Below are 14,893 nucleotides of genomic sequence, written 5' to 3'. Positions count from 1 at the left end.
CAAAATTTTACCTTTTTTTCCTACCACCTCTTTGACATTGTTGTTAGACAATTTTCGATAGACTGGTGGATCCAGAGATTGTGTAAGTAAACCAGGTTCTTGTGACTCAGACTGTAATTTGCAAGATTCTTCAACAAATTCATCCGAAATGGGTACTTGAGCTGCAGGTCCTAAATAGATTGAAATTTAGTGAGAAAAAAACCCAACTTCCTACATTGGGTACTATGAGATCATGACTTTAGAGGTTATTATGTTAAGTGAAGTGAGTCAGAGAAAGATGATCACTCTGATAATTTCACTTATAAAGTGGTAAGAAAACTAATGAAAAACAAAATAAAGCAAAAACAAAATTTTAGGTTCTAAGAATAGGGAAGGGATTGAGCAAATCAGTATAAGGGTCAAGTGTGTGGTAAGGGATGAAAACCAGACTTTTTGATGGGGACTATGACATAGTACCTGTCAACTCTGATTAATATTCAGGAACAAATATAATCTGTATGCTTAAATCAAAGTTACCTCAATAACAATAAATTGGGGCTGGGGTCATAGCACAGTAGGTAGGGCATTTGCCTTGCATGCAGCCAACCCGGGTTCGATTCCCGCATCCCATATGGTCCCCTGAGCACTGCCAGGAGTAATTCCTGAGTGCAGAGCAAGGAGTAACCCCTGTGCATCACTGGGTGTGACCCAAAAAGCAACCCCCCCCCCAAAAAAAACACCACTAATCAAGTTTTTAATAATAAAAGTTTCCTCTGCTAGAATTATACCCCTTTTAGGGATACATAGGGACAGTAAATTCCTTCAGATTAACAAAAATAAATAACAGTAGAAGTTTTAGACTCAATATGAATATATGAATAAATATATGAATAAATAAATAAATAAATAAATATTTAGAAGTTTTTACTTATATTTCCAAAACAACTCAAAGCCACACCTATTCACTTAACCAATATTCTAAGCATCAATTATTTGCCAAACATATTTAAGAGGCCTGGAGCGATAGCACAGCGGGTAGGGCATTTGCCTTGCACGTGGCTGACCCAGGTTCGATTCCTCCGTCCCTTTCAGAGAACCCGGCAAGCTTCTGAGAGTATCCCGCCCACATGGCAGAGTCTGGCAAGCTACCCGTGGCGTATTTGATATGCCAAAAATAGTAACAACAAGTCTCACAATGGAGACGTTACTGGTGTCCACTTGAGCAGATGGATGAACAACAGGATGACAGTGACAGTGATAGTGATTTAAGAGGCCAGTGATTTTTTCCCCCAATAGTGTCTGTTCATTCGTACCTGGTGGGCCTTCCACCTTGAGTGCTGCTGTAGAAGACGTATTGGCAACCACTACCCCCTGCCCTAAACTCGGCTCTATGTTCCCCCCATCTTCATAGTCAATGTTAACAATGCTCTTCTGCTTTGTCTCCCGCCCCTGGTGCAAACGGGACTGGAGTTGCTTGGATGCCTCGTGGAATGCCATTTCCATGCGAATATCATTGTTTTGAATTTCATAGAACAAACCTGAAGAAAGGGGTAGAAATGAATCAAATCAATTTCACCTCATCATGTACTGAAGAATTCCAACCTTTCACTTTCAATGCCCACATTTTTATCATCATCTACGAATGTTTGAGCCAATAAAATGTGTAGAGGGCCAGGGAAATAGCTCAGTGCATCAAGTCTATGCTTTCCAGTAGGAAGCTTGGGTTCAATCCCCAGCATGGCATGGTCCTCCTGGACACCTCTGGGAGTAACCTCTGAGCACAGAGCTAGGAGGGCCCCCCAACACTGCTGAGGGTGGTCCCAAATCGAACATAAAACAAAATGTGAAAAGGATTTTGTAACGGAAGGAAACACATTCATGTCACAGGAAAATACCGTACCAAGTAAAGTCCAAGCTACAACATTAGTTGGTTCTAAGCAAGTAGCATCCTCAAAGAAAATTTCTGCCTGCTCAAAGTTCTCCAGCAGAACAGCCAGGACACCACAGAGCAACAGGCTGAAAAGAGACCAGCAGCAAGATTAATAACAGGATCCCACATCCCAATCACAAAACCATCCGTTTCACATGGAAACATGTCCACTCCATGCATCTCCATCCCATTCAAGACTACCTTTGCGGGGCTGGAGCAATAGCACAGCAGGTAGGGCGTTTGCCTTACATGCCGCTGACCCAGGTTCAAATCCCAGCATCCCATATGGTCCCCCGAGCACTTCCAGGAGTAATTCCTGAGTGCAGAGCCAGAAGTAACTCCTATGCATCGCCAGGTGTGACCCAATAACAAACAAAAAATGACAACAACAAAAGACTACCTTTGGATATGACTCTGGTTGAGAGAAAGAGCTTTCCGAAAACACTCCTGTGCTTTGATGTTGTCCTCAACTAGAAGGCAGAAGGCACCATAATCCAGCCAGTGCTCCAGGTTCTGTGTCTCACGAACCAACCTCTAGCAAATGAATCATCAGGAGGATGAAGACTATTGTGACATTATAACATGTTTTTCATCTATATAACACTACACAGAAAACACCCCATAAATACTATAAACTCTCATGAAAGCAGAAACTGATTTCTCTGCTTGTTTTTTGGCCACATCTGGTGGCGCCTGGGGCTTAGTCCTGGCTCTGCACTCAGTAATCACTCCTGGTAGACTCTGACCATATGTTGTCCTGGGGACCAAACCCAGGTCAGGTTGGCGTCATGCAAGGCATGTGCCCTACCTGCTGTGCTAAGGTCAAAACACACAGTACGGGAGGAACAAATAGCCTCAGGCAACAGAATTGGAGTGCTGGCCTGCAGAAGTGAATTTCCAGGGGCCATGGTGGGGAGGGTTTGGATGGGAGGGCATTTTGGACACTGGTGGAGGGAAGTGGGCACCCCAGTGGTAGTTGTGGTGTTGGGATGGTATATGTAGAAAACTTATAATGAACAGTATTATAAGTCACAATACATTTCTCTCTCTTTATACTTATATAATATATGAATATATGTAATATCACTGTATCACTGTCATCCCGTTGCCCATCAATTTGCTCGAGTGGGCACCAGTAATGTCTCCATTATGAGACTTGCTGTTGCTGTTTTTGGCATACTGAATATGCCATGGGTAGCTTGCCAGGCTCTGCTGTGAGGCCAAGATACTCTCGGTTACTGCTTGCCAGGCTCTCCGGGAGGGACAGAGGAATCAAACCTGAGTCGGCTGCGTGGAAGGCAAACACCCTACCTAATTTGTGGGAGACTTTAAAAAAATTTTTAGATCACACGGCAATGCACAGGGTTTACTCCTGGCTCTGCACTCAGGAATCACTCCTGGTGGTGCTGGAGGACCATATGGAATGCTGGGAATCGAACCCAGGTTGGCCTCGTGCAAGGCAAATGCCCTACCCACTGTGCTATCGCTCCAGTTCTTGTGGGAGCCCTTTTTTTTTTGGCTGGGGTTCTCTTTTTGTTTTTTCTTGGGGGAAGTCACACACAGTGGTGCTCAGGCCTTACACTCAGGGATCACTCCGACGGGGCTTCTGGGAGACCCTATGGGGAGCAGGGGATCGGACCCAAGTTGATCACCTGCAATGTAAGTACCCTACCCACTGTACTCACACTCTGGCCCCAAGGGCCTAGTTTTACACTGATTTATTATTTACCCTTTCCATAATTAGTAAGTATTAAACAGTCCCAAATGAGTATATGATACAAATAATAGCCCCCACCACCAGCAGGAAGGTCTGTCACCTCTTCATAATACAATCTTGCTGCTTCATAGTTCTCATTGACTTCTGCTTCAAATGCAAAGAGTCGAAGCTGATCAATGCTTGGTTCAATAGTCGGAACAGAACCTTGGATATCATCTAGCATGGCCTTGTCAACATAAAGGTGGGAAGCAAGCAAAAGGAAACAATTTTAAGTAGCGAGGCTTTCTCTAAATAGATTAGATTTGACATTGCAACAATGAGGTCTAAAATAATATAGGCATCTTACAGTACTATGAGAGGTGAGTGAGTAAAGAAAGGAATATTGAGGGAGATAGGAATCTAGATATGGGTGTGCTAAAAGGGGTAGGCACTCAGGAGCTGGAGAATCATAGATCATATGTGGTGCCAGGTATTCAGACTGGGGTCTGTAGGACAAATTTAAAATTTGTCCTAAGTTTAGGACAAAAAATTTAGGACAAAAAATTTAGGACAAAACTTAGGACAAAATCTCCTCAACTTCTTAGGACAGTTATAATCTAAGAGCAAGCCTCCTCTGATCTTAGTTTCTTTCACTTTCTCTTGTGTATAGGAAAAATGACCTCTAAGGTCCCAGGAGCTGAAAGATGTTGGCAAGCACTAAGCATGTTCAGACTTTGCAGGAGCAGGAGACATGGCAGGCTGTCATCATCCTGCTCACGGTGACTGGGGATTTGGGGTTCTGTGGGTGGCACATCAGTACCAGCATGCTCCCTCCATCCATGGGTAGAGGCTGGGAAAGATCCAACAACCCCAAGAAAATATTTATTCTGCAATATGTAAAAAGGGAGGCTGTTGGGGGCTTGTCTAGCACAGGGCCAACTTGGGTTTGATCTCCGGCATCCTATATGATCCCCGAGCAACACCAGGAGTAATTCCTGAGTACAGAGCCAGGAGTAACCCCTGAGCATTGTTGGAGGTGGCCCCCAAAAAACAAAACAAAAATCAAAAATCAAACAAACAAAAAAGATGGGGAAAAGAATAAAAGGACGCCCTTGATAAAAACAAAACAACTCTGGATTCATGGAGTTCATTAGAAAAGTAAGTCTTATTTGTATATTTTATGTTCGATTTTAAAAGAAAGTCACCTTTTCTATCTTTGAATTTACATGAAGCTATGAAAATTGCCCTTGAGTTTCATCAGCTTTTTCCTTTTGGGGATATACTATATCACTAATCTACATGAAATTTTTGTGATTGCACATTAGTTGTATTGAAGACTATAAAGGAGATATTGTGATATCTGCAAGGAACTAGTCCTATAATTTTTATATTTAATTAGTTTTCTTTAAAAATCAAATACCTTGGAATCAGCTTAACTAAAGAAGTAAAGGACCTCTACAAAGAAAACTATAAAACGCTACTTCATGAAATAAAAGAGGACATGAGGAAATGGAAAAATATCCCCTGCTCATGGATAGGGAGAATAAACATTGTCAAAATGGCAATACTCCCAAAAGCATTATACAGATTTAACGCAATCCCTATAGGGATACCCATGGCATTCTTCAAAGAAACGGAGCAAGCAATCCTGAAATTTATATGGAACAATAAACGCCCACGGATAGCTAAAACAATTCTTGGGAAAAAGATGATGGGAGGCATCACCCTTCCCAACCTTAAACTCTACTACAAAGCGGTAACAATTAAAACAGCATGGTACTGGAACAAAAGCAGAACTGCAGACCAATGGAACAGGGTGGAATATCCCCACACACAACCTCAAATGTATGATCATCTAATCTTTGATAAAGGTACAAGAGATGTGAAGTGGAGCAAGGAAAGTCTCTTTAACAAATGGTGCTGGCACAACTGGACAACCACATGCAAAAAAATGGGCTTAGAACTCGATCTGTCACCATGCACAAAAGTCAGATCAAAATGGATTAAAGACCTCAACATCAGACCACAAACCATAAGGTACATTGAAGACAAGGTAGGCAAAACCCTCCAGGATATTGAAGATAAAGGTATCTTCAAAGATGACACGGAACTAAGCAATCTAGTAAAAACAGAGATCAACAAATGGGACTACATTAAACTAAAAAGCTTCTGCACCGCAAAAGAAACAGCGACCAGAATACAAAGACTATCTACAGAATGGGAAAGGATATTTACATAATACCCATCAGATAAGGGGTTGATATCAAGGGTATATAAAGCACTGGTTGAACTCTACAAGAAGAAAACATCCAACCCCATCAAAAAATGGGGCGAAGAAATGAACAGAAACTTTACCAAGGAAGAGATACGAATGGCCAAAAGACACATGAAAAAGTGCTCTACATCACTAATCATCAGAGAGATGCAGATCAAAACAACCTTGAGATACCACCTCACACCACAGAGACTAGCACACATCCAAAAGAACAAAAGCAACCGCTGTTGGAGAGGATGTGGGGAGAAAGGGACCCTTCTACACTGCTGGTGGGAATGCCGGCTAGTTCAGCCCTTTTGGAAAACAGTATGGACGATTCTCAAAAAACTTGAGGTTGAGCTCCCATTTGACCCAGCAATACCACTGCTGGGAATATATCCTAGAAAAGCCAAAAAGTATAGTCGAAGTGACATATGCACTTATATGTTCACCGCAGCACTGTTTACAATAGGCAGAATCTGGAAAAAACCCGAGTGCCCTAGAACAGATGACTGGTTGAAGAAACTCTGGTACATCTATACAATGGAATACTATGCAGCTGTTAGAAAAAATGAGGTCATGACGTTTGCATATAAGTGGATCAACATGGAAAGTATCATGCTAAGTGAAATGAGTCAGAAAGAGAGAGTCAGACATAGAAAGATTGCACTCATCTGTGGAATATAGAATAATAGACTATAAGACGAACACCCAAGAATAGTAGAAATAAGTACCAGGAGGTTGTCACCATGGCTTGGAGGCTGTTCTCTCATTCAGGGCAACTCAGAGAAGGGAACAGCAAGTAAAATGTGGTTGTTGGTCATGTGGGGGAAAGATGATGCGGGCCAAATATAGACTAGAGACTGAACACAATGGCCACTCAACACCTTTATTGCAAACCACAACACCTAATCAGAGAGAGAGAACAAAAGGGAATACCCTGCCATAGTGGCAGTGTGGGGTGGGGGGAGACGGGACTGGGGAGGGGGGGAGGGATGTTGGGTTTACTGGTGGTGGAGAATGGGCACTGGTGAAGGGATGGGTTATCAAACTTTGTAAGGGAGAAACATGAGCACAAAAATGTATAAATCTGTAACTGTACCCTCACGTTGACTCACTAATTAAAAATAAACTATTAATTAAAAAAAAAAGAAAGAAAGCACACAAACTTAAAAAAAAATAAATAAATTTATTTATCCGATTTACTAGGCATTCCAATATGGCATACTTTATGAAACTAATATACCGACAGTTCTTTCCTAAGCCCTACCTTTTCACTTCTCCAGTGTATGGTTAAATAAGGTACTACAAAACAATTTCCTGAAACTTTTAGTTTTACTAATAAAAAGTTAATGAAGAGACCCCGGGCTTCCCTCCCCTCCGGACTGCCGGCCGAGTGGCCGGCACGCCGACCCCAAGCGCCGCCGCCGTCCTGTCTTCCGGCAAAGGAAACAGGGACAGTCATCATCAAGAGCCCTCTTTCATATCACCACAAACAACATGAAGAAACAGCGAAAATCTCCATTGCAACCAGAGGACGATCAAAGGAGTCCGGAAACCTCAATGGGCGCTTCCTACAAACTTGACCTCTCTGAGAAAGAATTCAGACTTGAAATCCTCAACATGTTCAATGAACTCAATGCAAAGATGGACAGCTTCAAGGAAGACCTGGCGGAAACAATACAACAGACAGCCGACAAAATACGGGAAGAAATGAGAGCAGAAATAAAAAACCTTCAAAAAGAAATGAAGGATTCCGTACATGAAATCAAAAACTCTCTGACTGCCCTCAACAATAGGATGACTGCAGCCGAAGACAGAATCAGTATGCTTGAAGATGAGCTGCAAGAGGCCTACAGGCAACATCAAACCATGGCAAGAGACCTCAAAATAGCTCTAGCCAGAATCAGAGTCCTAGGGGATGAATTCAAGAGGAACAACATTAGAATCATTGGACTACCAGAACCACAGGGAACCAACCCCAATGAAAAAGACACAGTCAAACAAATCATTGCGGAAAACTTCCCACAGCTGGACAATGCAGGCATCCAGATTCAAGGCGCCCGAAGAGTGCCAGCTAAAAGAGATCCTAACAGAAAAACCCCAAGACATATCATAGTTACAATGAGGGACATCTTCCAGAGAGACACAATACTCCAAGCAGCAAGGTCCAAGAAGGAAATCGCATACAAAGGAGCACCCCTTAGGCTCACAGCAGATCTATCAGAGGAAACCCTCCAAGCTCGAAGGCAATGGTGGGATATAGTGAAAAAACTCAATGAAATCAACGCTTCACCAAGAATACTTTATCCGGCTAAACTCTCATTCAAACTAGAAGGAATCATACACTACTTTGGGGATAAACAACAGCTCAGGAACTTCATAGACTCAAAACCAAACCTAAAAGAAGCACTAAAGGGGCTATTGTAAGACAAGAACAACCTCTACAAGCACAACAAACCCTTGCACAAAGACGGCACAAAATCCCATAACAATAATCTCCCTTAATGTCAATGGTCTGAATTCACCAATTAAGAGACACAGACTGGCAAAATGGATTCAGAGACTCAACCCAACCTTCTGTTGCCTGCAAGAAACACATCTGAATAGCCAAAACAAACACAGACTCAAAGTCAAAGGATGGAAAACAATCCTGCAAGCAAACAACTCCCTCAAGAAAGCCGGAGTGGCTTTACTAGTATCGGACAACATAGACTTCAGGTTGAAAAAGATTAGAAGGGATAGTGAAGGCCACTTTTTATTAATCAAGGGATGTGTACATCAGGAAGAAATCACACTCCTAAATGTCTACGCACCCAATGAGGGACCAGCTAAATACCTACAACAGCTGCTAAGAGACCTCGAGAAGGACACCTCGAGCAACACAATAGTAGTTGGAGACTTCAACACCGCACTGTCTCCTCTGGACAGATCTAGAAGATTAAAACTCACCAATGAAATACTGGCTTTGAAGGAAGAAATAGAAGAGAGAGGGCTAATAGATCTATACAGGGCTTTATATCCCCCAAAAAAGGAATACACATTCTTTTCCAGTGCACATGGAACATTTTCCAGAATAGACCATGCGCTGGGCCACACAACATACCTCAACAGAATCAACAAGATAGACATTGTACCAGCTATCTTTTCAGACCATGATGCACTGAAGATAAAACTTAACTGTGGACAGATGCAGAAAACCAAATCAAACACCTGGAAATTAAATAGCTAGATATTGAACAATGAGTGGGTCAGGAAGGAAATCAAGGAAGAAATCAAAAGGTACCTAGAAACAAATGAGAATGAAGACACGAGCTACCAGAACCTGTGGGACGCAGCTAAAGCCGTTTTAAGGGGAAAATTTATAGCTCTGCAAGCATATCTCAGGAAGGAAGAAAGGGCCCACATAAATAACTTGACTTCACAGCTCAAGACCTTAGAAAAGGACCAACAAAAGGAGCCAAAACCAGGCAGAAGGAAAGAGATAATAAAACTTAGAGCAGAAATTAATGACATGGAAACCCAAAAGACAATCCGGAAGATCAATGAAACCAAGAGCTGGTTCTTCGAGAAAATAAACAAGATTGATAAACCACTAGCAAGACTCACAAAGAAAGAGAGAGAGAGAACCCTTATAAGCCGAATCAGAAATGAAAAGGGGGACATCACAACAGAAACCAATGAAATTCAAAAGATCATCAGAGACTACTTTGAAAATCTCTATGCCACGAAACAAGAGAATCTAGAAGAAATGGATAAATTCCTCGACTCCTATAATCTCCCAAGGCTGAACCAAGAAGACCTGGAGTACCTGAATAGTCCAATTAACATCAAGGAAATTGAAATGGTAATCAAAAGTCTCCCCAAAAACAAAAGCCCAGGTCCAGACGGATTCACTAGTGAGTTCTTCCAAACATTTAAAGAGGACCTTTTGCCAGTCCTTCTCAAGCTCTTCCAGGAAATTGAAGAAACAGAAACCCTCCCTAACAGTTTCTATGAGGCTCATATCTCCCTAATACCAAAAGCAAACAAAGACACCACAAAAAAGAAAACTACAGGCCAATATCCCTGATGAACACAGATGCAAAAATTCTCAACAAAATATTAGCAAATAGAATTCAACAACTCATCAAAAAGATCATACACCACGACCAAGTGGGATTCATCCCGGGGATGCAAGGATGGTTTAACATCCGGAAATCAATCAACATAATCCACCATATCAACAAAAGAAAAGATAAAAATCATATAATCATATCAATAGATGCAGAGAAAGCATTTGACAAGATCCAGCATCCATTTATGATGAAAACACTAGCCAAAATAGGTATAGAAGGGACCTTCCTCAATATAGTCAAAGCCATTTATCACAAGCCTATGGCAAGCATTGTCCTCAATGGGGAAAAACTAAGAGCCTTCCCTCTGAGAACAGGGACGAGACAAGGATGCCCACTCTCTCCACTTCTGTTCAATATAGTACTGGAAGTACTTGCAATAGCGATTAGGCAAGAAAAAGACATTAAGGGCATTCAGGTAGGAAAGGAAGAAATCAAGCTCTCACTATTCGCAGATGATATGATACTATACTTAGAGAACCCTAAAACCTCTACCAAGAAACTCCTAGAAACAATAGACTCGTACAGTAAAGTTGCAGGCTATAGAATCAATACCCAAAAGTCCATGGCTTTCCTATATGCAAATAATGAGAGAGAAGAAAGTGACCTGAGAAAAGCAATCCCATTCACAATTGCGCCTCAAAAAATCAAATACCTCGGAATCAGCTTAACAAAGGAGGTAAAGGACTTGTATAATGAAAACTATAAAACACTACTTCAGGAAATAAAAGAGGACACGAGGAAATGTAAAGACATCCCCTGCTCATGGATTGGAAGAATTAATATTGTCAAAATGGCAATTCTCCCCAAAGCATTGTACAAATTCAATGCGATCCCTATAGGGATATCCTTGACATTCTTCAAAGAAATGGAGCAAGCGCTCCTGAAATTCATATGGAACAATAAGCCCCCACGAATAGCTAAAGCAATCCTTGGGAAAAAGAAAATGGGAGGAATCAACCTCCCCAACTTCCAACTCTACTACAAAGCGGTAGTCATTAAAACAGCATGGTATTGGAACAAAGGCAGAGCGGCAGACCAATGGAATAGGGTTGAATACTCTGACATACACCCCCAAATATATGATCATCTAATCTTTGATAAGGGAGCAAGAAATGTGAAGTGGAGCAAGGAAAGCATGTTTAACAAATTGTGCTGGCAAAACTGGACGGCTACATGCAAAAAAATGGGCTTAGACCTCCATCTATCACCATGTACAAAAATCAGATCAAAATGGATTAAAGACCTCAACATCAGACCAGAATCCCTAAGGTACATTGAAGATAAGGTCGGCAAAACCCTCCACGACATTGAAGCCAAAGGTATCTTCAAAGCTGACATGCCACTGGCTAAGCTAGTGAAAACAAAGATAAATAAATGGGACTATCTCAAACTAAGAAGCTTTTGCAACTCAAAAGAAACAGTGACCAAAATACAAAGACAGTCTACAGAATGGGAAAGGATATTTATGCAGTACCCATCCGATAAAGGGTTGATAACAAGGATATACAATGCACTGGTTGAACTCCACAAGAAGAAAACTGCCAACCCGATCAAAAAATGGGCTGATGAAATGAACAGAAACTTTTCCAAAGAAGAAATCCGAATGGCTAAGAGGCACATGAGAAAATGTTCAACATCACTAATCATCAGGGAAATGCAGATCAAAACAACAATGAGATATCATCTCACACCACAGAGACTGGCCCACATCCCCAAAAACAAAAGCAACCGGTGTTGGCATGGATGTGGGGAGAAAGGGACTCACCTTCACTGCTGGTGGGAATGCCGACTGGTTCAGCCCTTTTGGAAAACAATATGGACGATTCTCAAAAAGTTAGAAATTGAGCTCCCATTTGACCCAGCAATACCAATCCTGGGAATATATCCCGGAGAGGCAAAAAGGTATAGTAGAGATGACATCTGCATTTCCATGTTCATTGCCGCTCTGTTCACAATAGCCACAATATGGAAAAAACCAGAGTGCCCGAAATTGGCTAAAGTGCCGAGATGATTGGCTAAAGAAACTCTGGTATATTTACACAATGGAATACTATGTAGCTGTCAGGAAACATGAAGTCATGAAATTTGCATACAAGTGGATCAACATGGAAAGTATCATGTTGAGTGAAATGAGTCAGAAAGAAAGAGACAGACATAGAAAGATTGCACTCATATGTGGAATATAATGTAACTGAGAAGTACAAGTTGGCAACGATGCAACTTCTGGCAGATATCTCTCTGGACTTAGTTACTAAAATACTAAATTACAGAAACCCAAAACTGAGAGGCCGCTAAGTGTGGTCACTCGACCTCACACTTCTTCATCCTCAGCAATGGAAAACAAATTATCTAATGCTTCCTTTCAGCAGGTCTGACTTTAGGGGAGAGACTCTCCAAACAATAATAGTGAGTTTTTGTTGAAATATTGTATGCAATCAAAGTGAAAGTAAAGTGAAATTTATTAGTTACACAGGCGGGGGGGGGCTTACGGTGGGGGGGCTAGGGGCGTGGGGGGGTTTGGGGTGTGAGGGGGCGGGGTGGAGCTATACTGGAATTCTTGGTGGTGGAATATGAGCACTGGTGAAGGGATGGGTATTCGAGCATTGTATAACTGAGGTTTAAACCTGAAAACTTTGTAACTTTGTAACTTTCCACAATAAAAAATTAAAAAAAAAAGTTAATGAAGAATAGAGAAAGAGGGGGCTGGAGCGATAGCACAGCGGGTAGGGCGTTTGCCTTGCACTCGGTTGACCCAGGTTCGATTCCCAGCACCCCATATGGTCCCCTGAGCACCGCCAGGGGTAATTCCTGAGTGCAGAGCCAGGAGTAACCCCTGTGCATCGCCAGGTGGGACCCAAAAAGCAAATAAAATAATAGAGAAAGATATGAAAAAAGAAAAAAGAGGAGGCGAAAAAGGAGAAAAAAGATGATGAGGAAAAAAAATTCAGAGAAAGACGGACAAAGACAGACACAGCAGGAGGGAGTAGAAGAGAAACTGGGGTGGCTCTGTAGAAGCCAGACCTATACTGTTAACAAGACAGAGACAAACGGACCCCTCAGAGGAGATATTTTAGAAAAAGAAAGGTCAGAGGGGACATAGAAAGAAAATATTGTCCATTCACCCAGATAGGAGAGAAGTTCTGTTGTAATAAGTAATCTAGGTCATAATCTATGTTAAGGAAGAATAGTTCCCAACAATTGTTTATTTAGTAGTAAAAATAGGTCAATCCTTGTATACACGCATACACACCCCTACATACACACACCCCTACAGCAGAAATAAGATTACCTACTTTAACAATATAGTATAGTTGCTAAGAGATGTGGAGCATAAAGCAAAATTCGAGAAGTGCTAAAGCTTCTTATTATTGATTAATGCCTCTGATCTTTGTTCATTTTAGTCTTGATGATCATGACCTTCAAATCTCTCCAGCTATTAAAATTCCATGATCCCATCAGAAATGCTAAAATCTCACTATCCAAACCAATATTCCAAACCATCTGCCCTTGTCTCTCAGTCTCCATGAAACAGTTCTCTGACTTTACTCTTCAGCAGGTACCACTGCCTGTGCCAGAGAAGAGCTCCACAGCAATCTGAGCTCCTGGTCCTCTGCCCTCCCCTCACGCTAGAGCCTGTGTACTCTCAGCACTCTATGCATTTGTCCTTGTTTAGCAGCAAATTCCCCAGAGCTATGCAGTATCTCATTTTTTTTTCTTTTTAAGGTTTTCTTTCTATTTTTTTCTCTTTTTGGTTTTTGGGCCATACCTGGCAGTGCTCAGGACTAAGACAGGCAGAGGTAGAGTCAGTACAAAATCAACAAGCTAGGGGGAAACTTAGCTTTTGTCATAGTTTTCCAATAAACCATAAGTGCAGCACTATGAATGTAGCATAGCAGTTGGGCATATGCCCTATAAGTGTGAGGCTGTAGGCCGATACATAGCACACAAAACAGATGAACAAAAGACCTAAAACTGCATGCATTGAAAACTGAGCAGAGAAGGCAAAACGCAAAGCTGTGCAAATACAAATGCCCACAGAGATCAGACAAATATAAAAAGCACATTTGAAATGTCACTGTCACTGAGCATGGTATCTAAAAACCTTTAAGGTTTTCCTTGTGTATCTTGAAAAAAATCAGAATACCACATTCATAAAAAATAAAATGATAATTCTGATTACATAATTTACATAGCCAATTTAATTTTTGTTTTGTTTTGTTTTGTTTCACACCGGGTAATACTCAGGACTTAGTCCTGGCTCTACACTCAGGAATAACTCCTGGTGGGGCTCAGGAGACCATGTGGAATCAAACCTGGGTCAGCTGCATGCAAGGCAAGTGCTTTACCCACTTTACATCTCTCTAGACCCCAACCCGCAACTTAATTTTTTATCTATTATGTTCAGAATAAGTAAGAAATACATTGTCTAGGAATTTGCAAAAATATACCCTTTCTCCCCCAAATTATTCCTACAACTTAGGTAGTTTCTTACTGAGATGTGTGTTTTCAGTGCCTCACAGGGAGAAAAAAGATGAATATGGAATGAAGGAGGTATGGCAGCAATGGGAAGACTCTGATTCCTTACAGAGAAAAGGAGAAGAGCTCTGAGCTCTCAAGTACCTACCTGGTTTAAGGCCACATGCATCTGGTCCACCAAGAACACATAGAGTTCACTGATGAAAGTCTGCAGTTCCTCCTGGCTTTCAAAGGATGTTGTCCTCAAGTACTTCTCTCTCACCACCTTTACCACCGCATGCTGCAGAGACAGAGCCCGCCTGGTGTCATGGCAGGCTGCAGAGATCCAGCCCCGCCCAGCGACAGTCCCCACACCACACTCACAGCACATACCTCTCCTGAGCTTCTAGTGTAAGGTGAAACAGAACTTAAGAAGATGATTCATTTCTCCCTTGGTTGCA

At 41.7% G+C, this 14,893-nt stretch overlaps 1 protein-coding gene across 1 annotated transcript in view; it reads right to left on the bottom strand.

Annotated features, from left to right (window-relative positions):
* Positions 1 to 14,893, bottom strand: part of CFAP70 (cilia and flagella associated protein 70) — a 67,641-nt gene that overhangs the window by 13,778 nt on the left and 38,970 nt on the right. The window contains exons 15-20 of the mRNA XM_004615412.2: positions 14,602 to 14,733; positions 3,727 to 3,852; positions 2,310 to 2,443; positions 1,880 to 1,995; positions 1,293 to 1,517; positions 12 to 170 (exon numbers count right to left, since the gene is read on the bottom strand). Of these exons, the coding sequence (XP_004615469.2) occupies positions 12 to 170; positions 1,293 to 1,517; positions 1,880 to 1,995; positions 2,310 to 2,443; positions 3,727 to 3,852; positions 14,602 to 14,733 (892 nt within the window). The remainder of the gene's footprint in view (positions 1 to 11; positions 171 to 1,292; positions 1,518 to 1,879; positions 1,996 to 2,309; positions 2,444 to 3,726; positions 3,853 to 14,601; positions 14,734 to 14,893) is intronic.

This window comes from Sorex araneus, chromosome 3 (genome assembly GCF_027595985.1).
Source record: "Sorex araneus isolate mSorAra2 chromosome 3, mSorAra2.pri, whole genome shotgun sequence".
NCBI lineage: Eukaryota > Metazoa > Chordata > Mammalia > Eulipotyphla > Soricidae > Sorex > Sorex araneus.
This window is presented reverse-complemented; position numbering and strand designations above follow the sequence as displayed.